General features: G+C 57.3%; 1 protein-coding gene across 1 annotated transcript in view; it reads left to right on the top strand.

The window, feature by feature from the left end:
• Window positions 1-26,494, top strand: part of MYO7A (myosin VIIA) — a 72,890-nt gene that overhangs the window by 22,886 nt on the left and 23,510 nt on the right. Inside the window, exons 7-26 of the mRNA XM_045071367.1 lie at window positions 111-224; window positions 1,394-1,547; window positions 2,007-2,083; window positions 2,703-2,822; window positions 3,617-3,759; window positions 4,680-4,890; window positions 5,388-5,523; window positions 8,370-8,476; window positions 13,214-13,351; window positions 15,021-15,179; window positions 15,830-15,922; window positions 17,884-17,978; window positions 19,179-19,263; window positions 19,837-20,055; window positions 20,474-20,581; window positions 21,449-21,658; window positions 22,032-22,235; window positions 22,484-22,660; window positions 23,105-23,194; window positions 24,570-24,697. Of these exons, the coding sequence (XP_044927302.1) occupies window positions 111-224; window positions 1,394-1,547; window positions 2,007-2,083; window positions 2,703-2,822; window positions 3,617-3,759; window positions 4,680-4,890; window positions 5,388-5,523; window positions 8,370-8,476; window positions 13,214-13,351; window positions 15,021-15,179; window positions 15,830-15,922; window positions 17,884-17,978; window positions 19,179-19,263; window positions 19,837-20,055; window positions 20,474-20,581; window positions 21,449-21,658; window positions 22,032-22,235; window positions 22,484-22,660; window positions 23,105-23,194; window positions 24,570-24,697 (2,768 nt within the window). The remainder of the gene's footprint in view (window positions 1-110; window positions 225-1,393; window positions 1,548-2,006; window positions 2,084-2,702; window positions 2,823-3,616; window positions 3,760-4,679; window positions 4,891-5,387; window positions 5,524-8,369; window positions 8,477-13,213; window positions 13,352-15,020; window positions 15,180-15,829; window positions 15,923-17,883; window positions 17,979-19,178; window positions 19,264-19,836; window positions 20,056-20,473; window positions 20,582-21,448; window positions 21,659-22,031; window positions 22,236-22,483; window positions 22,661-23,104; window positions 23,195-24,569; window positions 24,698-26,494) is intronic.

Below are 26,494 nucleotides of genomic sequence, written 5' to 3' on the forward strand. Positions count from 1 at the left end.
TCACTTGTTAAAATAGTAAACTGTGTTTCAACCTGACCAGTTTCTGATGCCGCCTCCTCCTCCACCCCCCAACACCTCCACCCCCCAACACCTCGTACTTGCTTTTGCAGGCCCCCGATGAACGAAATTACCACGTGTTCTACTGCATGCTGGAGGGCATGAGCGCGGATCAGAAGAAGAAGCTGGGCCTGGGCCAGGCCACGGACTATAACTACTTGGCTATGGTGAGGCCCGGGTGGGGCACCTAGGGAAGGGGACACCTGTCCCAGCAAGGTCATGGCCAGCAACCCCAGCTGCTCCCCAGCTTCCGGCCTGGTGGGTGGGTTCCTCTGTGTGCGCTCTCCCTGTCCCCTGACCTACCCCAGCCCACTCTGGGCTTGTATGTGGGCTTGTATGGGTCCCACTTGGGCATGCTTCCAGGGGCACATGTATCTAGCTGAATTGTCATCATGGAGACACACGTTCCTAAGTCTGCACAGATACCCTAGATCCGGGGCATGTAGATATGTGCCCGTGTGTACATGTGCACAGACCTGCCCCCACACACATGCTGTTAGTTTGGGCTTTGAGGACGTGGAGACCAGGGCCTCTGCCAGGCGCCCCAGGATTGGAAGACAGAGGCTGTTGCAGCTTCAGCCTCGGGGCTCACTGGTCACAGAGCCCTGGTGGCAGTCTCTTGCTGCTGTCTAGCTACCAAGGAGGCATGGGCCCCAGGACTCTTGCTGCCACCCAGATGGGTGGAGGTGCATGGGTACAGCAGGCCGGCTCTGGACCAGCTTCCTTAGGCCTGGAGAGGATCCCTGCCTGGCTGTCTGGGGCGGGGCAGGGCGGGGACACAGGGACACACAGGGGATGTGGGACAAAAAAGAAGTAGGTGTTGTGGGTGTGCAGGCCTTCCCAGACACTTCCTGTAGCTGGAGGGGGCAAGCGCACGTGAACAGGCACACATCCTGGGGCAGACCCCTGTCAGTGCCCTGCTTGCCTACAGTCTCCCCACCCCCAACCATGAAGCCTCCAGTCCCTGAGCGAGAGTGAGAGTGTCCATTGGGGGGGCAGTGGGAGCACGGTATGGAGTAGCACCTGTGTGCTGTGACTGCTGGGCCAGGCGACTGGCCAGGCCAGGTCTCAGTGACCCAGCTCCTCTCACTCTGGGGAAGAAGGGGCACCTGGGAGTCCTTAGAAGTGGGAAGTGTATTCTTTAAAAGCTCTAACCAGGAGCTTTCTAGACTTTCTGGAGAGGTCATGGTGCTCACGAGGTGAAGTTAGTACCTGCCACCCCAGGCTGGCCTGGCCTGGCAGAGGGGGTCTTTTGGCCCAGCCACTGCCTCTCTGGGGGTCCCCACGGCCTTACTGACACCCTCCTGTGTCCCACTCTCCCACCTCTGCTCGCCAGGGTAACTGTACCACGTGCGAAGGCCGGGAGGACAGCCAGGAATACGCCAACATCCGCTCGGCCATGAAGGTGCTCATGTTCACCGACACAGAGAACTGGGAGATCTCCAAGCTTCTGGCCACCATCCTGCACCTGGGCAACCTGCAGTATGAGGGTGAGGGGCCCCAATGGTGCACCTCTGCTCCAGTCCTGTCCTGGCTGCAAGGGCAGCGTAACACCTAGCTGCCGGGGAAGGGGCGTGGGGGGCTGGTTGGCTCAGCTTCTGCGCCAGCCACCACATATCTGCTTCGTAGGAGCCAGGGCTGCTGTCAGGAGCTCTGGGAGTCTGGGGTGGAGGAGTGTGGGAGGGGGAAGGGCCACAACGGCCAGTGTCCCCACTTGGATACTGGGCATGGCACCAGGTGCTGGGCACACAAGTTTCCTACCTCGTGGTGCCCATAGCTCATGGGAAGAACATCCTTCAAAAATACCCTGACCCAGAGAAGTGCTTAATCACGGTGCCGGTGGCCCCTGTGGACCGGGCAGGCCCCCGAGAGCCTGGCCCTCCTAGCCTGCCCCTTTCCCCTGTGCCCACCCTCGTTTGCCTGACCCTGCGCCCCGCCGGCTGTGACAGCCCGAACTTTTGAGAACCTGGATGCCTGCGAGGTCCTCTTCTCCCCGTCCCTGGCTACAGCCGCATCCCTGCTCGAGGTCAGTGTCCGGCCTTCTGTCCTCATGGCTTCTGCTTCAGTTTCTCTCAGAGGGGCAGTCTTGACTCAGGTTCAGGGGGCTGGGCATGTGGGAACCTGGAAGCAGGGACTCTGCTTGGGAGGGTTCTAGAAGTTCCACATGGAGAACTGACTGTGAGCAGGATCTGTGCTGGGCACGGGTCTCAGGATGGGGATAGAGCCTTGGCACCCAGGAGCCTCGCCGCCCTAACTCTGGTGCCCCTGGGGATGGCATGGGGCATGAGGGACCCTGGGTGAGTCAGTCTGTCCATCTCTCAGCAAAGCCTCACTGGGCTTTGCCCTGGGATGGAAAACTGGGATAAATAAAACCAGTCTGAGCCAGTCCTAGGAGGGCCAGGTAACAGGGAGTGAGGAGGCGGTCAGGAAAAGAGCAGCCAGCCCAGGCTTTGGGTGCGGTGTGATGGCTGGGGAGGACCTGGCTGCCGAGGCTGCAGCTGTGGGGCTGTGGGGAAGGGCATTCTCAGTGGAGGAGCTGGTCTGAGCAAGGCCTGGGGGGACAGTGGGAAGGGAGCTCTTTAAGGTGGGCAGAGGGAGCGATGGGTCACGGGGGTCCGGTGAGCGCCGGGATATTGCCCCACCAGGTGAACCCTCCAGCCCTGATGAACTGCCTGACCAGCCGTACCCTCATCACCCGCGGGGAGACCGTGTCTACCCCGCTCAGCAGGGAGCAGGCGCTGGATGTGCGAGACGCCTTTGTCAAGGTGGGCTCTTTGGGGCGTGGCTCCGGCTTGCTCCACCTGCGGTGGGGGCATTACCTTGTCCATATAAGCAGGAGTGGAGGAGTCCACCCAACCAGACAGACATCTGGGCCACAACCCCTGCCTGCCCTTGGGTCCAGGCTCTGGCCACTGGCTCTGCGGGGAGGGAGCCGAGCAAGAGGCTGCCTTCTCCTGAGCTCTGTTCCTCCTGCAGGGGGCTGAGTGTTGTGCTCCTGGGGAGCCCTGCCAGCTCTGGTCCCCTCAGGTCCCCTCAGGTCCTCCATCCCCAGCCTGCTTTGCTCCCCAGCCCCATGGGCCTCATGCTGGGACATAGTGTTTGGGCACTTGGTCTACTGTGCTATTCCCAGCCCAGAGGACCAAGGAGGCCTGGTCTTTCCAAAGAAGACACTGAAGGTGGGCTGGGTCAGGTGGAGAGGGCCCCCAGCCCTTCCTGCTTCCACGCTCACTTGTTTGCCAGCCATTGCGTCCCTGCCTGTGCCGCATTCTGTGCTGGGTTCTGGGACCCTCCAAATATTCAGAGCTAATAGGGAGACAGATGTGGGTGGAGGGATGGGAGCCCAAAGGAGGGTTAGGGAAGGCTTCTTGACAGAGCTTTGAGGAGTAGGAATTGTTCCAACAGGAAAGGGGGCTCCAAAACAGAGGGAACAGCTTGAGTAAAGACTAGGGGAGTTCAAACAGCAGGGGAGGGAGTGCGTGAGGTGGTGACGGCCCCAGGAACCCAGCCTATCTCCTTGGGACGGCGTGTGGTTCCAGGGGCTGACACAGCCCCTTCTCAGGGCATCTATGGGCGGCTTTTCGTGTGGATCGTGGACAAGATCAACGCGGCCATTTACAAGCCCCCCTCCCAGGAAGTGAAGAGCTCTCGCAGGTCCATCGGCCTCCTAGACATCTTTGGGTTTGAGAACTTTGCTGTGAACAGGTACCACGAGGGGCTCTGCTCTGCCGGAATTTTCTTCCACAGACAGAACGGGTGTTGCAGCTCTCCTTTAAACCACACTCAGCAGGCTGTGAGCACGCTATGCCGGGCTGCAGACACTTTGCCTCCAGTTGTCCTCGTGGGCTCCCTCACTCACCTTCTGGCCCATCACCTCCTGGTGCTGGGGTCAGCTGAGGCCACTGGGGGTGGGTGGGGAGAAACCTCTGACACCATCATAGACACCCCAATGACCAAGGGGCAAGGTGCCTTGAAGCGGATGAGGCTGAGCCACGCTTGGGATCCCACACACCCTGAAGGGCCATTCTTGGAGGCCGTGGCAGGGGCAGCTGGAGGGAGCGGGCCCACATAGATCCTGCCCCCAGCCTCCCCACCCACTTGCCTACCTGTGTGACTCCTAGCAACTCACTTCAATTCCTGTAGCATCTGGATGTCTCCAAGCCCCCCACCTCCACCAAATACCCATAGTGGATATGTGCAGTGTCACCTGGTAGAGCACTGGGTTAGTGACTTAGAGATGCTGGCCCTCAGGAGGTCACTTGCTAAATCTCATGAGCCCTCTTCACCTCTGCTGACAACTTTGGATCCCTCTTCATGCCCCGCCCCTGCCCCCAGGGCCATGGCTCCAGCCCCCCAACCCCGCCAGGTCTCTAAAGGGATTTGGTGCCCCCACCTGTCAGTCAGCTCACAGGCCTGGTCATGCGGGAAAACAGTTCCAGCTGTTGGCGCCTTCTGGCTCAGTGTCCCCTTCCTTACCTCCAGGGTGGGGGACTGGGCCCTGCTGCCTGCCTCAGAGGCTGGGGAGTCCGTGCAGGGAGCACAGCATGGCCAAGGACGCGCAGGGCAGAGGGCCCAGGCCTGCTCAGTCCCTCGCCTGCCCCCTGTGCCCCCCGTGCCCCCTGCAGCTTTGAGCAGCTGTGCATCAACTTCGCCAACGAGCACCTGCAGCAGTTCTTCGTGCGTCACGTGTTCAAGCTGGAGCAGGAGGAGTACGACCTGGAGAGCATCGACTGGCTGCACATCGAGTTTACTGACAACCAGGACGCCCTGGACATGATTGCCAACAAGCCCATGAACATCATCTCCCTCATCGACGAGGAGAGCAAGTTCCCCAAGGTGCGCCTGCCCGTTGTTGGACGCCTGTGCTAAACACCCCCTTCCACCTTGAGCGTCTGCTCTCCTCATCTATAAAATGGGACCAAAGATATGTGCCTCTCAGGGTGGCTCTGAGGCCAGGGCAGGCGCATTCCTCTGACATTTGGGAATCACCTGCAGTCCATGGGGCCCTGGACCAAATGATGGAGATCTAAGCATGTAGCTGATACAAAGCAGGTGCTCCAGACCTGGGATAGGTGTCGGAGAGGGAGAGGGACTGCTCCCATGATTTCCACTGTGGGAAATAGATTTTCTAAACTGGACTGAAAGCTCAAGATCGTGTAGTTCCAATCCACCCGCTTAACAGATGGTGAAATGGAGGCCCAGAGAGCTCCTGTGTGGGGTGCAAATGGAGGACGCTCTTGAGAAAGACCAAAGAGCGGGTGCAAAGGCCTAGGCCAGCGGAGGCAGGAGGACCTGGGGCAAGGGGGGCTGAGCACAGCCATCGGTTCCCACAGGGCACAGACACCACCATGCTGCATAAGCTGAACTCCCAGCACAAGCTGAACTCCAACTATATCCCCCCTAAGAACAACCACGAGACTCAGTTTGGGATCAACCACTTTGCAGGCGTTGTCTACTATGAGAGCCAAGGTACAGCGGCTGTCTGGGGCTGGAGTCTCTTTGCCTGGGCTCTCTCCTGCCCTTGCCTTGCTCCTTCCCCGGGATGGGCTGGGGCCTGGAGCAGAGCCAGAAGGGGCCTTAGGAAATCCTGGGTCTGCTGCTCTTTCTTTCTTTTAGAGATTTTCTTTTCTTTTATTTATAAAGTGTTTTTTTTTTTTTTAAATTTGAGAGAAAGCATGCTTGAGCAGGGGAAGGGGCAGAGGGAGAGGGAAAAGCAGACTCCCGCTGAACAGGGAACCCAGCTGGCGGTGGGGTGGGGGTGTGGGGGCTCCATCCCAGGACTCTGGGATCATGACCTGAGCCGAAGGCAGGTGCTTAACCAACTGGGCCACCCTGGCGCCCCTGGGTGCCTCTCTTTTAGAGATTTTAATAAGTGGTGGTTTAGTGTATATAATGTAAAATGTACCGTTTTAACAGTTTTTTAAGATTACAATTCAGTGGCATTAAATACACTCACGGTATGTGCCACAGTCCCATCTCCAGTGCCTACCCATTGCTCCCAATGAGATACTGATTAAGCAAAAATTTGCCCTTCTCCCCCGGTCCCTGGTAACCTCTATCCTATTCTCTCTCTATATATATCTGACTACTCAAGAGACCTCATCTAAGTGAAATTGTACAGCATTTGTCTTTTTGTGTCTGGTTTATTTCACTCAGCATAATGTCCTCACGGTTCTTCCGTGTCGTAGCAGGTGTCAATCCCACATATGTGTATGTATATATATATTTAATATATAAAATTCATTCATCTCTTGATGCACGTTTGGGTTGTTTCCACCTTTTAGAGGCTGTGAACATGGGTTTGCAAATATGTTTGAGTCCCTGCTTTCCATTCTTTTGGGTGGGCTCTGTGCTCCTATTTGCAGAGAGGGAAGCTGAGGCTCGAAAGGGAAAGTTAATGGTCTTTCCATCACATTGCCGGTTAGGGGCCAAGCCGGGCCTAGAGCCAGCCCCGAGACCCACTGGGACTCTGAGCACCAAGACCAAGTGTGAGCGTTGAATGGGCTGCATGGTCCATGCAGTCGGGCTGTGCAGTTGGGTTCTGTCTTAAAGCTAGCGGTGAAGGAGAGGGTCAGCCCTCAGTCAGGGTCACCCCACCTGGAATTCTTGCAGAACGCCCCTGCAATTCTGCCCCCACCACCCTGGTCTGAAGGGCCTCATCTGTCGCATGTGTCTATATTGAGCTCTTATGTTCAGCCTCCGAAAGTTTCATCGGCGGTCGAAGGCCAGTGAAATTCAAAACAAACAAGCAGAGAGCCACTGGTTTCCTACTCCCTGTGGAGTCACCCAGAAGGCTGACAAGTATATCGGTGAGCTGTGCTGCAGGGATGGGACCTGAAGCCTGCCCAGCTCTCCCCAGCTGTTAGACTGTGAGATCCAACCTCGCTGTTAGAAGGAAGGAAGCCAACTTTAAGTTTGAAGGACTTTTGGGCAAACCGATATGTCTGTTGTCGGGAGTAACAGAGGATTGTGTCTGGCCTCGTGCTGTTGCTGAGCATAGAGATGGGAAAATTGAGTGGACTCTGCACAAAGTTATAAAATTATAGAATGTTAGATCTGGAGGGAACATGAGGCTTATCTACTTCATGGATTTGAAATGGAGGCTCAGAGAGGGAAATGGCTTGCCTAAGGTCACTAGCCAGTTTTGAGCTGCTTTAAACAGTTTGGCCAGCATTTCCTGGCTCACAAAGCACTGTTTTAATCCAGCATTTTATTTACGAATCAGGTGGTGTTAGGGGATCTGAGGCAAAGCAAGAGATTATGGGTACCGTCCTTCCCATCTGACACAAGAGGAAGCTGAGGTCCAGAAGGGGGACCATCCTAGGGCCCCAGAGTGAGTCTGTTGTTGACTTTTGATTAGAGCCCACAATTCCTTTCCACCTCCAAATGCTACCCCTCCACCGCTAGGTGCCTTCTGTCGCTCCCCCTCCCCAGATGCCAGGTGGGCAGCCCAATGCTACATCTCTGTGCTGTCCCCCAAGCCTGGGCACCCTGAGTCCTAGGGGAAAGGGTGCTGCTTCTCTGCAGTGTTCTTCCTCATCAGGCCTCCCCAGCCGTGGGCCACTCTGTCTTCTGTCAGCCTTAGCAAGAGCCACCCCCTGCTCGCCCTATTAACCAGTCCCTAACTCCTCAGTCCCTGGGACTGGCAGGCCTCTTGAGGGTCTGTGAGGTGCAGTGAGCCTTCCTGGGCTGGGGCCAGGAGTCCTAGATTCAAGTCTCAACCTGCCCGTGGCTTGCCGTGTGGTGGTCAGATAACTTGCTTCTTTGAGCATTGGTGTCCTCCCTTGTGGGATGGGGAAGATAATCCCCTCCACCCCCCAGATAGAAGGTGCTGGGAGGGCACTTTGTGGAACATAGCACACTGTTCAAGCACACAGTGTTTTAAATGCCATTGCTCTTAGCTGTGTAGCCCAACATGTGTTCTCTCCCAGGTGACACACTTACTTAACTGGGGCTTCCGTGCCTTCATTCAAAAGACTAAGGCTGGCCTTGCAGGCACTGGGTAGCTCCCTGAGGAAGGCAGCCCTGCCCTCCCCGGGGCCGAGGCCTGCGGCCCTCCTCTCTGAACAGGTGGAGGGGGTGCATGTGGGGAGGGAGGTGCGGCTCCAGGACCAGCTCTGTCCCCCACTCTCTCCATCATCTTGGGCAAGCCGGGCCTCTGTGTCCCCTGCTGTGGAGTGGGTATGGTTGAACTAAGCGAAGTTTGAGGGTCTTCTGGGCTCAGACACTGTGGGTTTGGGGAGCGGCTGAGTGTTGTCAGGTAGAGGCTGCCGGAGCTCTCGAGGTGTGACCCACTGCTTCTTGCCACTGCCCAGGCTTCCTGGAGAAGAACCGGGACACCCTGCATGGAGACATCATCCAGCTGGTCCACTCTTCCAGAAACAAGTTCATCAAGCAGATCTTCCAGGCCGACGTTGCCATGGTAATGTTGGGGCAGGGTCTCTATCAGGCAGGAAGGGCCCCCAGAAGCCAGGCCAGCGCCTAGGCCCACCCTTGTCCAACAGCTCTGGCTGGGTTCCTCTGACCCCAGAGTGAGGGCAGCGCTCTGCTATGGATCCAGAATGGGGCCCTGGGGTCTCCACGGTCCTCCCGTCTGGTCTTCCTGCTGCCCCAGAGAAGGGTGCCAGGAGAGGTCACAGAGCACTGCCTGATCGGGACATGGCTTACTGTGGAGGTCCCCCCAGCTGGACCTCCAGCAGCTCATAGGGACCCTGGAAGAAGGGGGCACACCTGGCCTCGAGGATGTGCACGGATGTGGGTGTTCAGAGATCCAAATACAGCAGGCATGGGCGCCCCAGCCCTGGGCCCCATACGGGGTGCAGAATTTCCCACCCTCAGCATTTCCTTTGTCCCTAGAGTGGTCATCTGGCAGACTTGTCTCCTGCGTGATTCTATGCCTCTTAAATTTCATACTTTCCTCCTGTCCCAGGGCTTCCTGAAGGGCGTTCAGAGGGACTCGCAGGGAGGGCAGAGCCATTGTCCCCTTGGTGCCTGTCTGGGTGCCTGCACTTCCCCAAATCCCTGGGAGCCCAGACCTCTGCCCCGAGAGTTGTCCTGTCTCCCTGACTTTGCTCTCTGTTTTCTGATCCACCACGTTCTCCTTGCCCCCAACCCCATCTGGCCCTGCACTGTGGTTCCTGTTGTAGTTTCTCTGTGGCTATTCATCCGGCACTCTTCGCCAGTCGGCAGCTTCCGTGAAGGTAAAAGACCCCTGTCTGGGGCCGGCGGATGGCGGCCATGCCTCAGTGGCCCCTGGGGCTAGGCTGTGGCCTCCGCCCCCGTGGCTCTGAAGCTTGGGGAAAGGGCCGGCTTTTTCTTTTCTTTTTTCTTTTTTTGGAGTGTGTTTTTTTTTGTGGAGTGGTTTGTGGAGTGGTTTTGTGTGGTTTTTTTGCTTCTTGAGTTGTGTGAACTGTGAGCCTCTCCATTTCTTAAAGGAGGAAACGGAGTCCTAGAAAAAGAGGCAAGACTTGCCCATCATGCCCTATGAGCCGGGGGCCAAGCCAGGACTCTACTCCGGGTCTCCCATGTCCGCTGGCATTGGGCTCTTCCCCAGTCTTTCTTCTTCTCCTCCAGTCCCCAACCCACCCCCACCCCAGGCTCAGCCGTTCCTCCTGGTCTTAGGCAGACCAGGAAGATCATGGAAGCTCGTCTTCTCCTCCTGCCCTTTCTCCTCTCTTTCCGAAGCACCTGGAGACATCTGGGAACCTCCCCATAAACTTTCCTATTCTGAGGCTTCTTTCCCTGGACCCTAGGACTAGAACCTACTTATTGAGGAGCCATGGGGAGGTCCAAGTTGAAGACCCTGGGGTCTTCAGAAACAGCTCATTCTTGAGGGAGTTTTGGAGCACAGAGTTAGAACACAACAGTGGTGCGTTTGATCGTGATTTTATCTTCTTTCCTGGACCAGGCTGTGAGCTAGCCACTTCCATTTCTCACCTTCCTCACTCCTAAGAGAAACCCTGCAAGTGGTTAGTATTGTCCCCACATTAGAGACAGGAAAGCTGGGGCCCAGAGAGACCCAAAGTGCGGGCCCAAGGTCACACCGTTTGTGACACATGGGACTTTGGTCCAGGTCTGTGTCAGGGAGGTATGGGAAATCATCCAAAGTCCCACACAAGTGAGGCTGAGGGGAAGCTTTGCAAGCGTCTGCTTTGTCTCTGTGCGTGCCGCCTTACCTCAGAGAGAAAACTGTTTTGGAGACTGCTGGAAGCATGCTAGCTCTGTTAGACGGACGTGGAAATCGGGCAAAGCATGAAGTATTTAGTCACAGTTTGTTGATGACAGTGCTTTATCTTGTGGTGGAAGCCCACACCACCTCCTTCCAGTGATCCAAACCCACGTCCTATGCTCCTCTCCAACCCCCAGACTTCCATCCTTTGACTCTAGCGTCTGCCTCCTGAGGTAGCCCTGGGCAGCCCCACCCCAGCCGGTGCTGCTGGAGGGACCAGCCAGGCCATGAGCACCATGGTTCTTCCAGGCCATCCAGCCCCCCAATTGATGTCTAACCCCAGTCATATGTCCCAGCCCCTGATTCAAGCTTTATGCAGGTGGCTTGTCCTGCCTGTATGTCCCCAGCCCTGTGCACATCCCGCTTAGGTGTCTGCCCCTCAGATCCCCTCTGGGGAGTCATTTAACACTGAGCTCTGGACATTTTACTCCTGCCTTTACCCTATTTCCAAATGTCTGCAGATTCTCCCAGAAACCCATGAATATCAGAAAGGACCACCATTCCTCTCAGTGAAATACAATTGATTCAGAAACCCCGGGGGCCAGGAGGTGAGAGTAGCTCCCCTTCCCACACTCCTGCTCTCAGACACGAAGGGTAACGGGGTGTCCATTCCATGCCAGACGTCGGCCTGCATTCTGGGGACAGGGCAGAGGGCAGAACTGAAAACAGCCTCTGTCCTTGTGGAGCTTATCTTCTGGCAAAGAGGAGAAATTGCTAGTAAGCAGATAACTAAATAGAATACATAGTATGTCAGAGTGATACGATGGAGAGAAATTGAGGAGGGAAAAATACCCGAGGTGTGCAATGTCGAATAGGGGCCCCCGGGAAAGGCCTTATAGGAAGTGGATAAGGAGGTGGTGGAGGCAGCAGAGGCTGCGGAGGAGAAGCGCTGCAGGGGGGAGGAGCAGCGAGTGCGAAGCCTGTGGGCCCGCCTGGAGCCCCGTGGAGAGCATGACGCAGGGGTGGCTAGAAGCACGGAGAGACTGGAAGTCAGGGGGCTGATCCCGCAGGACCCCATTAGGCCTCACCAGAACAGCGGTGCTCACGCGAGGGAAGCCAGGAGCCGTCGCAGGGGCTCTGAGTGGGGCGGGTGGAGAGCTCTGGATTTGTGTTTTGACAGCTTTCCCTGGGCAGCCGGGTGGCTAGAGGAGCGGAGGGAGGTGTGGAGTGTGGGGGGCAGAAGCCGGGAGGTAAAACCAATAAAAATTTTGACGTGTTGGAAATGAAGGAACAGGAGTTGGGGACAGTCCTTAGAGTTTGGTCCGAGCAATCGGAAAGCGGACGTTTCTGGGAGCCCGTGGACTCCAGGAGCCGCTTTTACAGGGCATTACTGCTTGTTAGTTGTGCCAGGGCCTGGGCCACGACTGAAAACAAGGCAGATCTGCCTGTCCTCACCAGGCTCAAAGCCCTAGGGAAGACAGATAGACAGACAGAAGTAGTTCCTGAGTGATCACAGAAACCAAAGAAAGGTTTGTGTCATGTACGTGCCATTTGGGGTGTGTGAGTGTGCGTGCACGTGGGTGTGCTGCGTGTGCTGTGTGCGGGATTGTGTATCCATGTCTGTGCTGTGCGTGTGCTCGGAGTAGGGTCTCCAGTGCGGGCTGGGTGAAGCCCGCTCCGGCCCGCTCCCCCTCCAAGCCGCGGGTCGTCGGTGCTGCGGCTGGGTCAGGTTCTGGGACAGTCATGGGGGTCAGAGACCTGACAGTCACCTAACCCCATCGCAGACTCCCCAGCCTTCCTGGCGAGATCCTAGAACCTGTGCCAAATTGCACTCAGAGACCGGGCATGTTTCAGAATAGCGAGTGTTTGCTGTTTCCCAGCAAGCTCCGTCTGGGGCATATGGTCTAACTGCTGTCTGTGTCACACGCTGCTGCCCCCACCCCACCATACACTTCACACCGCTACACGTGCATGCCTGGCTTGCAGGGCTGAGGGATGTCAGATGAAATTAGGCCTCATTTAAAATACAAAACCTTACAATAATAATCAAATTCACTGACAAATTCTCACACAGATGCAGCTGGGAGGGAAATAACAACATCAAAATACTTTGGAATTGAGTCTGATTTCTAGGTCTAGTCTCACAGGGTTGGTCTGAGATGCCCTACTTCCTGTTTGTGGACCAGGCCCTCCCCTAGCACCCCTGCCTCGTTTCAAAGCATTCTGAGATGGGGACCCCGACAGGGGAGGGGGTGCTAGCCAGCTCACCCAGATAGCGGCTGGCCAGCCGGCCTCAGAGCGTCTGGGCTTCAGGACCACCACCCGGCGGGAGGCCAGCTGTGTGCCTTAGGAGGCTTATCCGAGCCTGCTGCTGACCAGCTAATCCCACAGGGAAGGGACAGGGCACGGAGAGCACCCCCGTCGACCCCAGCACACACATGGGGTCCCAGGCTGCTGTTTACTGAGATGTATTCTGTGTTCACCGTCGTCACAGCCCTCGTCACAGCTAGTGAGGTGGCACTGTTCCCACTTAGGAAACAGGTTCAGGGCTGTTCAGCGAAGTGTGTGAGATCACTTCGTTAGGAGGCAGTGGGCCCAGGGTCTGAATGTCGGTCTGTCTGACCCATCTCTAGAGAGGACCTCAGTGTCCTGAGGTGACCAAATTCGGCTACTCATTTATTCCCAGCAAGGCAGAATGGGGCTGGGCCTTGCCCAGTGTCCTCCAGCAACTCTGGAAGTGTTGGGGGCCAGGACCCACTCCCCCAGGGCTCCTCCAGACCCAGGTCCCAGGGGGTGCCCCCGGGGTGCCTCTGGGACCCAGAGCCAGCCTAGATGGTCAGTTACAGGAAAACCCCAAGTGCCCTGCTACCCGGCTTCTCCAGGGTAGCCCTCCCTCAGGCCTGAAGCCTGCTGACCTCCCCTGCTGCTTCCCTTCCTGGAGAGCTGGGGGCACAGGTCAGCCCCTCCCATCCCTGTGGTCCGTCCCTCCAGGGCGCCGAGACCAGGAAGCGCTCGCCCACACTCAGCAGCCAGTTCAAGCGGTCGCTGGAGCTGCTGATGCGCACGCTGGGTGCCTGCCAGCCCTTCTTTGTGCGCTGCATCAAGCCCAATGAATTCAAGAAGCCCATGGTGAGTGGCCCTGGTCCCTGGTCCAGCCAGCCGGGGCACAACCTGGGGCAGGGAGGGCACCTGGCCAAGCGGCAGGGTGAGGGCTGGGCTGAGACTTTGTTCTCTTTGGGGAATAGTAGGGCACCTGAGGGGCTTATAGAACCAGTTCCGACTTACTGGAGGTAGCAGATCTCCTGGAAAGAGCCTTGACTGCAGCGGGCTCCACTCAGGTTCAAATCCTGACTCTACCGCCTTTAGCTGGGCTTAGCTCCCGGGGGCCGTTCATACGATATGTATGCAGACTGCCTGGTGGTTCTTGCTGTGGCCCTGACTTCGAAAACCTCCTCTTCTTCCATCCTGCCAACCACCACCTCCTCCTTGAAGCCTTCCCAGATTCCTCTGACTTGTTGGGATGCCCTCATTTTTTGACTCTGCTGAATAATGTTGATTGGCCCTTTTCCATGTGCCTGACATGGGCCAGAGTCTCCCCACAGCCCTATTCCACCTTCCTAACAGCCTGGGAAGGAGGGATGGACCATTGCAATTCCACATTTGAGATGTGTAACTGCAGACCCGGAGCCTGAGGGGCTTGAGGCCAGAAGCTGGGAGCCCAGGCCATCCTGCATTTGAGCCCTTTCTTTCCTTAGCTCTGGGAGGTGTTGTTTACCACTCTGCTCTTCCCAGAGGCCCAGGAGGGAAGCTGGGGCCGGAGGGGTCTGGGGAGGGACGGAAGGAGGGAGGCTAGGGCTGGGCCAGGGAAAGTGCGTGGAGGGAGAGGAAACGGGTGGCGGAAGCCAGCCAGCTGCATGCTGGTCCTGCCCCCAGCCTGAAAACGTTGCCCAGAGTGGGCTGGCCTGTCCCCCATGGGGCTCAGGACTGGGTCTGCTGGGGCATGAGGGTTACACAGTGTTCTCGCTCCCCATCTAGGGCAGGAAGTCTGGGGGAAGGAGGCCAGGGGCCTGCCAAGCTAGTTGGGTAACCTCTCTCCTGATCTCAGATGCTTCCAGAACCTTCTCTGGGCTCAGACCTCAGCATCTATTGCCTGAGCCTTAGCAGCAGGACCTTCTCATTGGTCTCCAGCTCCCTCTTCACTGCAGTGAGAGCCAGTGGGTCTCAAATGCAGCTCCAACCTGGTTACTCCCTGCTGCCCCCAGCCTGGCCTCTGAGCACTCTCCAGTCCCTCTACAACCTCCTGACTCTGTGCCCATGGGGACAATTGTCTCTTCCTTAAGGCTTCTTATTGCCAGCAGCCAGAAGTTGTTGGAAGAGCTGCTGTGGGGTTGAACAAGCACCCAACACCTGCACAACCATGACCTTGTCGTGCATTAGCCTCCTCAATCCCCATAAAGTCCCCAAACATTCCTGTGCTTCAGACTGCCACACCTTTGCCCGTGTCCCCCCTGCCGCCTCTAGTGCCCTTTCACCTGACAAGTAAGAGCCCAGGCCACCTCCTCCAAGGAGCCCCCTCAAGGTAGCCCAAAGGGAGTTAGGCTGTTTCTCTTCTGTGCCCCCAAAGATGCAGTTTGTCCTGCAGGAGGGTTTCATTTTGTGCTGCTAAGTAGGCTCAAACGGCAGCCCAGGGTTCAGTCTGCCTTGCTTCTCATCTGCCGGGTGGCTGGGAAAAGGCCGAGTGGGACTGAGTGCCCCCAGGAGCCACCAGTGCTGATGCCCGTGGCTCTGTGCCCGGCAGCTGTTCGACCGGCTCCTGTGTGTGCGCCAGCTGCGGTACTCGGGGATGATGGAGACCATCCGGATCCGCCGGGCGGGCTACCCCATCCGCTACAGCTTCGTGGAGTTTGTGGAGCGCTACCGTGTGCTCCTGCCCGGGGTGAAGCCCGCCTACAAGCAGGTATAGGGCTGGCGATGGAGATCGCAGGAGGGGAGGGGCCGGCTCTGGGCTGGGCAAGAGCCCTTGTTTTCTCATGGGGCTGGTGTGCTGGGCTCAACATTAGCTCAGCCACCTAGGGTGTGTCTGGGGAAGTCAGGGATGGGCCAGTAGAGGTCTTTCCAAGGACTTGGGTCACCGTGCGCAGCTGGTGTGGCCTTCACGCACGTGGGGTAGTGGACAACACCAGCGCTGCCCAGTGGGCCTTGGATGTTAGCCTCCGGCCCAGCTGAGGAGAAAACTGATGGTCAGAGAAGGCAGGACCTGGCCAGGAACACACAGCATGTCAGGGGCACAGAGCTGGAGCCAGAGTCCTGCTTTTTTTTTTTTTTTTTAAAGATTATTTATTTATTTATTTATTTGACAGAGAGAGAGAGAGATCACAAGTAGGCAGAGAGGCAGGCAGAGACAGAGGGAAGCAGGCTCCCTGCTGAGCAGAGAGCCCAATGCGGGACTTGATCCCAGGACCCTGAGATCATGACCTGAGCCGAAGGCAGCGGCTTAACCCACTGAGCCACCCAGGCACCCCCAGAGTCCTGCTTCTTGATGTTGGGAGGGACACTCGGTGGCCTATCTCACTGGTGGGGCTGTCCCTTCCCTTGTGCACCCCCTAGGACGACCTTCGGGGGACATGCCAACGCATGGCTGAGGCTGTCCTGGGCACCCACGATGACTGGCAGATTGGCAAAACCAAGATCTTCCTGAAGGTGAGCGTAGCCTCTGCTCTGTCAGCCTCGTGGGTGTGTGAGTTCCCGTCGCAGTGAGAATGGGGTCCTGGGGCCTCTGAAAAGAAGCTTGAGCATCAGGTCAGTCGGCGCTGGGCCTTTGTGATGTTCCTGCTCCGTGGTCTGTGATAGGGGGGTGGTTTAGGTCTCCTCTGTGGGGGATGGGAAATTGGTTTTAAGAGCATCTATGATCTGGGGGTGAGGTCAGAGGTGGTTCACCAGGGAGGTCTGGATTTAATCAGAACCCTGTGGTTGGTTGTCTGCCCTGGGATTTTGGGCCGCTCGTTGGTCCTTTCTGAGCCTCATGTTCCCATCTGTAAAATGGGATGTGTTTGGGGGCAGGGGGCTCTTGAGTATATCTTAAGGCCCCCTCCTGTGATTTCCTGCCAGGCAGGGCTCATCCTGGCTGTGCTAGGCCACATACAGCCCCCTCCTCTGTCCTCTACAGGGGCCTATTCACACCATCCCTGAGCAACACCTGGAGCTCAATGGGGCCGGACTTTAGGATGAGACAGTTGGGGAGGGGGCAGGGCTGGGAGCTGGGCCATGTGGTGTCTTGGCCTTGGAATAGAGCTTGCTGGGAATTGGCGGGGCCCTGGCAGCTGTAGCAGGGACAGTGTGAGCTCCCAGCCCGCTTGCTTCTCCATTTCCATTTCCGCTGTCCTGGGCGAGGGGCAGGGCTCCTTCCTCCCGTGGGTGGGTGGGGCCCTGGCAGCTGGGGATAGCTGCGGGAGGGAAGGGAAAAGCCAACTGAGAGCTGGAGGGAATCTGGGCTCCTCTAATTCTTCCCTGGCTCAGGGGCCATGGGCCAGTCCCTTCATCTCCCCAGGCCTTCATGTCCTTGTCAGAAAAACATGTCCACTGTGCCCTGCCTGCTCAGATTGCTGGAGCCTTTTCAAAGAGCATTCTTTGTTGTGGCAGGCCTGGTTGGGCAAGGAGGGGGTGCTTTTTATCCAGCAACTTGTTTAGTTCTCACAGTGGCTCTGGGACGTAAGAATGTCACGCCCTTTTCAGAGGCTCAGAGGGGAGAAGCCCATGGCCCAGGCAGGGCCCTGACCTGAGTGGAGAGCAGGGCTTCTAGCCTGTGTGGCGAAGGGAGGAAAGGGGCAGCAGGATGGTGTCTGGTGCCAGAGAGCGCTGAGGACCATTCTTGTCCCCACTGTCACCTCCCAGGGCTCTCCAGAAATGTGCTGTCATTTGGAGAGCCCAGACACGGACTTCTCGTTCATACACTCATTCATTCGGACAGCCTCCGCCCAGCTGCTTCTCCGTGGCCCTGTCCACAGTGATGTGGTCTGGGGTTATTGGACAAATGTGGCTCCATCTCCCCAGGGCAGGGCCCCTGTCCCCACCCCAGCACTTTGCACGGTGTTGGCGCCTGGAGACCTTCCATTCATCTGTCTGGACCATATGATGTGGTTTTGTCTAACTGGAGTGAGGAGGAGAGGCTCAGAGAAGTCCGCAGGGCCTGGGCTGTGCAGGGGGGTAGTAAGGGGGACACCAGTCTTGACCCCAGGAACCAGGGGTGTCACTTTAAGGTCATCATCAGCTTTATGTTTTGGGGGGTTTCGTCCCTAAAGGAGGACCGGAGCAGGAGTGAGAGAGACCAGGAGAGAAATGGCAGGGCCCAGGTCGGCGAGCTTCGGCAGAGAGGGCCATAGGGATGAAGCCAGTGTGTGAGTGGTGGGCTCTCGGACCCTGCCTAGTCAGATTAGCTCCTCCTGGGCCATTTGTCCCACCCTGGCCTCTGGGAAATGGCCCTGAGCCGGGTCGGTCCCTGTGGCCATAGGAGGCTACCCATGGGGCCAGAGCAGGGCAGGGAGCTCTCGGCCTGGCCTCCATGGGAAGGGAGGGAGGGCCTGCATAGGGCAGCCGCAGCCGGGGGCTGAGCTGGAGTCCCTGTGAGGAGGATGGGGGTCTGGCTCAGGAGCTCTGCCCTCCAGGACCACCACGACATGCTGCTGGAGGTGGAACGGGACAAGGCCATCACCGACAGAGTCATCCTCCTCCAGAAGGTTATCCGGGGGTTCAAAGACAGGTATGTGTCGGGACCAGCTCCCCCACCTTGGCCCACACACAGATGTGTGCACGTGTGCTGGCCTTGCCTCTGTCCCCTGCACAAACACCAGGAATAAACACATCCTGTGTGCACACACAGGAGCAAGCACACATGTGCATAGCGTATACACACGATCGTGCAAACACTGACGACCACAGACATGTGACTCACGCAGCCCTGCCTGGGCCCTGTCTGCGCAGTGACATGGAACACACCCTCCAAACCGGCATGCACACACGGATCTGTGAGGTGCCTGGGTGACACTCTGGTGTCTTGGATGCCTGATGAAATTTCCCAGAGAAGAAATTTGAGGTTTTGTGACTCACAGAGCATGTCCCAGGTTCCCTGTAAGGGGCATCTATATGGCTGGGACAGCTCAGAGCCGGGCAGGGCTGACTCTGCTGTGTGAGCTGGGCTCCACAACTCCACAACCTGCCCCTCCCTCCCTCCCTCTGCTGTCTGTCCATCATCCTTCAGTCTGCCCTTCCCTCCGTTCTTCTGTCCATGAGTCTGTCCGTCCATCTGTTCATCCCTACCCCCAGCTGCTTGCTTGTTCATGCACACCCAGGTACCAGCTCCCCGGCTCTGTCCCACGCAGACATACCCAACCTTCACCCCTGCACTGTTCACGTCTACATTCAGCAGACACCTGCTGTGTGACGTGTGGTCTCTCTGTCCTCCATCAGGTCACAGGGGACTGTCATCGCATACAAGCTGCCTCACGTGGACAGGGGGTCAGCACTGTGCTTGCTCAGAGTCCTGTGGAAGACATGGGCTCTAGTCCCAGACTCCTTAAATCTCACTTTCCTTGTCTATAAAATGGCCAAGTTAGTAATAAGTGATGTTCACAGTGTTCAAAGGTTTTAATTTTTATATCATTTCACTTATTATTCATATGTTTCTTCATTCAGTAAATGCCTTCTGAATGCCCACCTTAGTGGGCATAGGTGACGAGGCTGTGAGGCACGCAGGGTGGGTGGTATTGTACCCATTTTACAGATGAGGAAGCAGAGGCACAGAGAAGTCATATGCCTTTACCCGAGGTCATATAGCTGGGAGACACCGCGCTGGGACTCAGCCCTGGTCTCCTGAACCCCACCAAAACCCCACCAGTCCCCTGGCTGTCTCTGGGCACTATTTCTCAGATCTAAGAGCCTCTGTACCATGATGCTATTTCAGATCTAACTTCCTGAAGCTGAAGAATGCTGCCACACTGATCCAGAGGCACTGGCGGGGCCACAACTGCCGGAGGAACTATGAGCTTGTGAGCCTCCCTGGGGGCTGCTCCTTGCCCCACCAGGCCTTTGAACCCGGCCCTGTTGCCGCAGCAGCAGGTTGTCTCTGTGCCCAAGGCCTCCTTGGCCTCCTGCCACTGTCCTTGCTAGCTGTTCCCGCTCCTCCAGCCCAAAGTCCAAGTCGGCTTCTTGTGGCTCTTTCCATCTGGTCAGCAAAGTCTGTGGCTTTTCTTCTGGAATGTTTTGATGGGTTGGGAGCACCTGGGCCATTAGAGACCATGGAGGGGGCCGGGAGCCGGTGTCACATGACCTCTTGCAGAGTAACTGGGCTGTGGCCTGGGCGCTGAGCTGGGGAGGCAGACAGGAAGGGGGCTGGCTCCTAGTCTGAGAATGGGGATCCATTGGGGGTAAGGGCCCTCCTTCAAGGGAAGCCAAGGCCTCTCCCTAGAGAACTCTTGTCTGAGAGTAAACAGAGCCTCACTCTGGGGAGCCCTGGTCCTAGAGAAGGCAGAGCTATGTTTGGGACAGTCAGCCTGGAGCCCTGTACCGGACTGTCCCGTGGGCAGGGCTGGTGGGCTCTGAGCTGCCGGCTCTCCTTGCAGATGCGGCTGGGCTTCCTGCGCCTGCAGGCCCTGCACCGCTCCCGGAGGCTGCACCAGCAGTACCGCCTGGCCCGCCAGCGCATCATCAAGTTCCAGGCCCGCTGCCGTGCCTACCTGGTGCGCAAGGCCTTCCGCCACCGGCTCTGGGCCGTGCTCACCGTGCAGGCCTACGCCCGGGGCCTGATCGCACGCAGGCTGCACCGGCGCCTCCGGGCTGAGGTGAGGGCTCTGAGCCCCAGGTGGGCTGCGGCCTCTGCAGGGTGCTGCTCGGCCTCAGGCCAGCAGACCACCCTTGCTTGTCAGCCGAGGCCAATACCTCTAGAGGGGATCCAGGACCCTGCCTCGTCAGGGGACCTGGAGAAGCTATGATCACACTCCTTATTTCCCTCCTCCCAGCTGAGGGCGGGATCCGGGGCCTCAGTCACTCTTGTGGTGAATCTGGGTTGGCTTTGGGAATCAGCAGTGCCCCCAACCCGCTGTGTGACCGGGAGAAATTCTCAGGTCCCTCAGTTGCCCTGTCTGCCAAATCATTTGGCAGGGTCACTCGCCATCCCAGAACCCAGTCAGGGTGGGGTGGGTGGGGGCCAGCAGCCAGTACCATGATGGTGCTCACTTGGCTGGCGGCCTGTTCCCTCAGTACCTGCGGCGCCTGGAAGCTGAGAAGATGCGGTTGGCAGAGGAGGAGAAGCTCCGAAAGGAGATGAGCGCCAAGAGGGCCAAGGAGGAGGCCGAGCGCAAGCATCAGGTGAGCTGAGTGGCCCAGCCCCATGGGTGTCTGCTCACGGGCCCAACAGCACTGGCGGACCATTCCTTGTGCAGGCAGCCTGCCCTGGTCTGAGCGGCGGGCGCTTGTCCCAGGGGGAGCCTGAGGACAGGGGGCTGTGGCTGCAGAGTGAGGGGGTCGTGCCCTCAGGAACACTTTTCCCAGTGGGAGAGAACATGGGCATAAAAAACCCGAGTCGGGGTGAGAGCACACAGCCTGGGAGCCCCCCACCACATGTGGCCGCCGAGAGCTTGGAATGGCGAGGGGCTCTAAGTGTAAAACAGACACTAGATTTTGAAGACAGGAAAAAAAAAGGGGGAGGATATGAAAACTCCCAGTACTATTTTAAAAATAAGAATTAAATGTTGACATAACATTTTGGGAAATACTGGGTTAAAGAAAATATATTATTAATAGAGATTTCACCTATTTCTTGTTACTCTTTTAAACAAAGCTGCTACATACATGGCCTGCATTTGATTTCTACTGGACAGGGCTGGTCCAGAGCCTCAACCTAACGGCTGTGGGATTTCTGGGTTGGTGGGGGTCCCCTCCAGGTGGGAGGCCCCGTCAGGTTTCCTGGAGGAGATGGTTCCCAGCTGAGCCCTGAAGGGCGACGGCATTGCTCTGGGCTTGTCTGGAGGCTTCTCAGCAGCCGGGTTCTGGGACTCTGTCTGCTCTGGAGGGTGAAGGTGGGATGGAGCGGGGCTGAGGATGGAAAAGCCCGAGGCTCAGTCCTTGCCAGCTGTCTGGAGGTGGGGACCAAGGCCTGGCTGCTTCAGGGGTACTCCTGGGCTCCCCGAGGAGGGCTTACCCCCTGAGGCTGTCCCCCCATCTCATGTCGGACAGGCGCGCCTGGCACAACTGGCTCGTGAGGACGCAGAGCGGGAGCTGAAGGAGAAGGAGGAGGCTCGGAGGAAGAAGGAGCTCCTGGAGCAGATGGAGAGGGCCCGCCACGAGCCCATCAACCACTCGGACATGGTGGACAAGATGTTTGGCTTTTTGGGGACTTCGGGTGGCCTGCCAGGCCAGGAGGGCCAAGCGCCTAGTGGATTTGAGGTACCAAAGTGAGGACAGGGGTGGGGAGGGGACACAGTGTAATAGCCCTCCCTCCTTTGGTTCCTCTTTATGTTAAGGTCCACCTGGTCCCCTCTGAGCAAAGAGCAGCAGTGATGATGTGCGACCCCTGCCCCTGCCCAGCTGTTAGCTTGCTGTGTGACCTTCAACAGTCACTGTCTCTCTCCAGGGCCATTCACAAACTCATTCATTCATGTATCGAGGAACCTACCACACGCCAGGCTCTGTTTGGGTCTTGAACAGCATGACCCAGTTCTACCCTTGTGTAGGAGGAGCTGGCCCCACAGGGACAGGTTGGGGGAGGGCTTTGGCCTGAGTCTGTTCCCACAGCAGGAAAGCCCTCTGGCCTCCTCAGGATCTGGAGCATGGGCGCAGAGAGATGGTGGAGGAAGACCTGGACGCAGCCCTTCCCCTGCCTGACGAGGACGAGGAAGACCTCTCCGAGTACAAATTTGCCAAGTTCGCTGCCACCTACTTCCAGGGCACGACCACGCACACCTACACCCGGCGACCGCTCAAGCAGCCGCTGCTGTTCCACGATGATGAGGGCGACCAGCTGGTGAGGGCTGGGGCTGCATGGGTCCCCAGGTGGCAGGTCCCTGGGGGGCAAGACAAGGACGGACTTCACCCTGATGCCCGGGCCACATGCACACAGTCTCACAGAGCAGCGGAGCTCCTTGGGAGCAACTCGGCTCCAGCACTGGAGCCCGGCAGCCCCCTGCAGTCCCCTCCCCAGGCCGCCCTGGCCTACTGGGAAGGCTCAGCCAGGCGCTGTGTCGGTGTGCCCTGATGTGGCTCTGCCCCCAGGCGGCCCTGGCGGTCTGGATCACCATCCTGCGCTTCATGGGGGACCTCCCTGAGCCCAAGTACCACACGGCCATGAGCGATGGCAGTGAGAAGATCCCCGTGATGACCAAGATTTACGAGACCCTGGGCAAGAAGACCTACAAGAGGGAGCTGCAGGCCCTGCAGGGCGAGGGTGAGGTGAGGCTCAGCCCCCAACGGGTCTGTCCATGTCCTCCCAGACCCGTTGGAATGGCTGCCTGGTGTCCCCAGCCTCAGGGGCTCCCCAAAAGGAGCATCCTAAAATTGGCCTCTACCTCACCTCCCTGACCCCACCCCTCCTCTGTCTACCTGTGGGAACAGATGTGCACACATTCCACAAACTGCAAAGTGCAGATCATGGTTGGCCGAGATCTGTGCAGTCAGAGGCAGGGGCAAGCTCTGGGCAGCTTTCCCGAGCCTCTGTTTTCCTGTCCGTCACAGGGCTGGTGTAGGAAGTGGGGGATGAGAGGGTGGCAGCGTGGGGTATGCCTCGTAAACATTAGCGTGGAGGTGAGCCCAGCCTCTAGCCGTAGCTCTGGTGTCCTTTGCTCTTGTCATTACTTGGGGCCCAGTCACTTGAGCCTGACCTTGTCTGTCCCACAGACACAGCTGCCGGAGGGGCAGAAGAAGAGCAGCATGCGGCACAAGCTGGTGCACCTGACCCTGAAGAAGAAGTCCAAACTGACAGAGGAGGTCAGGGCACACCCTGGAGTGCCTGAGGAGATGCAGGGTGGGGCCTGGCTGAGCTTGGGGATGACAGGGAGCCTCTTCCCAGGGGCATGGGCTGGACCATGTAGGGAGCCACTGGGCAGATAGAAGTGCGTGGAAGGGGGCAGTGAGCTCAGGCTGGGGCCAGATCCAGGAGGACTTCCCAGAAGAGGGGCCTGGAGAGCTGGAGAGGGCTGCAGTGGCACATGGTGAGAGGGAGGACATTTCCTGCCAGTGCAGGGACCCAGTGCATTTGATCCAAGGACCGTTCAGACTCTACAAACTTTTGGGGGTAAGAGTACCCATGGGGCGTTAACACTACTAATTTGTTTGAACTCTCATTCAGTCACCTGTCCTCTTCTGAGCGCCATCCTGGCCCTGTGTTCCAGGACTGTGCAGGAGGGGAGGGCAGCAGACAATAACCAAGGCATCTGCAGTAGAGGGGACTGGCTCCCTCATCCCCCTACATTCCCACACATCAGTCCCTCTGTCTAAAATTTCTCCTTCCTCTTTTCTGCCTGGGCGTCACCTCCTCCAGGAAGCCTGCCCAGACCGCTCTACAGTAGAGTCATGCTCCTCCTAAGGGCTTCCGTAGTCTGCTTTGCCTCTGCCATTGTCCTCTTCCCCATCTGAGGCTCAAATCTAGTCCTGCAGCCACGTGGCCCCAGATTTGAATGCCAGCTCTGCTGCCGGTATCTGAAGGGCCTGGTTTGGTGGGGAAGGGTGGTGGAAATGCCCAGATGGCGTGAGAGCATAGCTGTGGGTGTTCCATGGAGGTGAGGCCCTCCTCCACCCCTCCCGCCTGCAGGGGCACACTTCTACCGCTCCTCTCTCAGTCTGGGCTCCAGGCGGGGTGTGTGCTGGCACGGTGGGCTGTGTGAAAACAGACAGGAGAAATGCATCTGTCAGAACCCAGGCCTGGAACTTTCACATGGACACCAGGGCCCCAGGGATTGGAGATGGTGACTGGGTGGTTGGACCCATGGTGTATACTGGTGTCAGAGTTGTGGCCCACCCTGGAGAGATAGGGGTCCCACCAAGAGTCAGAGGATCAGATCCTTGTCCTGGATGAAAGGGCTTCACTGGAGGCGGAGGGTTCAGGGAACCTGCCAAGGAGCCTGGTCCCTCGCAGGTGGCACCAGGCCAGTGCTGCCCAACTGTCTGGGCCTCATTGATGCCATGTCAGTTCTGTGCAGGGTCGGGGAGTGGGCAGGGCTGGGGCCATAATGGTGGTGGGGAGCCCACCCTTCCAGCCCTTCTCAGGATCTGCTCTCCAGGGGAGTGGGAGACTCCCACATGAGCCAGGGACCCCCTCACTTAACCCTGCCCGGGGCTGAGCCTTGTCCCCTCCCCCGTCCAGGTGACTAAGAGGTTGCATGATGGGGAGTCTACGGCGCATGGCAACAGCATGCTGGAGGACAGGCCCACGTCCAACCTGGAGAAGCTGCATTTCATCATCGGCAACGGCATCCTGCGCCCAGCGCTCCGGTCAGTGCCTGTGGAGCTGCTGGCTTGGGAGGCAGCCCGCGCTTCTCAGATTGGGGCTCTGAAGGGATTTGGGGGCCGAGTTGTGGTCTTGTCACCTTGGCAATGGATGAGGCCAAGCAGGCCTGGGTTTAGCTCTGCTGCTAGCTCCTCATATGACTTTGATGGAGTTATTTAATCTCTCTGAGCCTCAGTTCCTTTACCCATAAAAAGGGAATAACCCAGCACCTACCTCCTAGGCATGTGGGCAGGTGGAACTCTGGAGAGGGTGTCAGGCCCTGCGGTAGGTACAACTGTTCTCATTATCAGATGCATCTCCTGCCGTAGGCCCAGTCCTGCCAGCTCCGGCCTATGGGTGGGGTTCCTGCAGCCCATGTGCCTGAACAAGGGCCTCCTTTGTTCAGGTCCCTAGGGTGGTGGGGAGGAGATAGAGTGATCTAAGAGGCACCAGCAGCAATAAAGGAATCAACTCAGCTAAGTCAGTGGAGGGAAGACAGCTAGGACTTTGCTGAGGACTCCCTCAGTGTAAGATGGCCAGTTAGGAGAGCTGATCCTGTGAATCTTTGCATACTGGTTGGGAGGACAGCAGGATAGGGCTGTGGCAGAGGCTTGGGCCCATTTCACTGACTGAAACACTGAGGTCCAGAGAGGGGAAGAGACTTGCCTCAAGGCCCTAGTCTCCCTGACCTCCTGCCTTCCAGGCATTGCTGCTGGAGGTCAGTTACTACCTCACTGGAGATGGTCAATCACCCAGGGCCACCTGCCTCCAAGAAGAAAAGGTAGCTGCCCAAGGTGTGTTAAAGGGGCAAGAATTTGCCTCCCAATTGTCTCTCAGACCTAAACTTGTCAGTCCTGGAGAACACAGTGTCTGAATCCCTGGGCTGAGTCAGAAGGCTGGGTGTTGAATCTCTGAGGCACCATGGCTAAACCCTCCCTTCACTTGGCCTTAGCTCCCAAGTGTAAGTGAGAAAGCTTTCACTGATCTGTGATGAGATGGGAAAAATATAATGTAAATCTGATTTATTGAAAGAAATGTTTTTGTTCTAAGATTCTACCTTTTCTGCTTTTTGGATATTAAAATTACATTTGCTTTATGAAATGACTGTGATACAGACAGTGGGCAGATTGTGTATGGTGTGTTTTAAATGACCTTATTTGTCATGATAAAAAGCAAGCAACCTCAGAATTAATTTTGAAGTTGCACTGGCCCCTGAGCCCTGAAGATACAGGGAGCTGGGAGCAGCTGATTCAGATAATTGCCCCTTCCTGCCCCGCCCTGCTCTTCTGAGAGGGACACTCAGCCGGGAGCGCCGCCTGGTGGTCATTTCGTTATCGACGTCCTGTCCTTGGTCCTGACCTGGCAGGCAGCGAGCGACTTCCCGGGGGAAGCTAGCCTTTATGGAGGATTTACTGTGCCAGGTGCTTTCTAAGCCTTGGCTCATTTTTCTTCACAGAAGACCTGCAAGGAAGGTTGTATATTTCCCTTTAAAGTGAAAACAAAACAAAACTACCTTTATTGCTTTGATCTGATTCACAAAATTAATACATGGCCACTTAAGTACTGTATTCAAACATTATGGAAATATAGCAAATGAAAGTCAAAGCCCTACCCATTCCACCTCCCAGACAGACTCCCCAGATGTGTTTGCTGTTTCTGCTCTTCCAGTTGCCATCAGTAGAAATTGTTGCTGCTGCCGTGACTGTAGGCAGGGCTTGGAGAGGGCAACTCACCTGCTTAGGCCACCCAGCTGGTGAGGGACAAGGAGGGACATCCCATGCTTCTCATCAGGGTGATCGCCA

This window comes from Mustela putorius, unplaced genomic scaffold, assembly GCF_011764305.1.
Source record: "Mustela putorius furo isolate JIRA1106 unplaced genomic scaffold, ASM1176430v1.1 tig00003987_pilon_pilon_pilon, whole genome shotgun sequence".
Taxonomy (NCBI): Eukaryota; Metazoa; Chordata; class Mammalia; order Carnivora; family Mustelidae; genus Mustela; species Mustela putorius.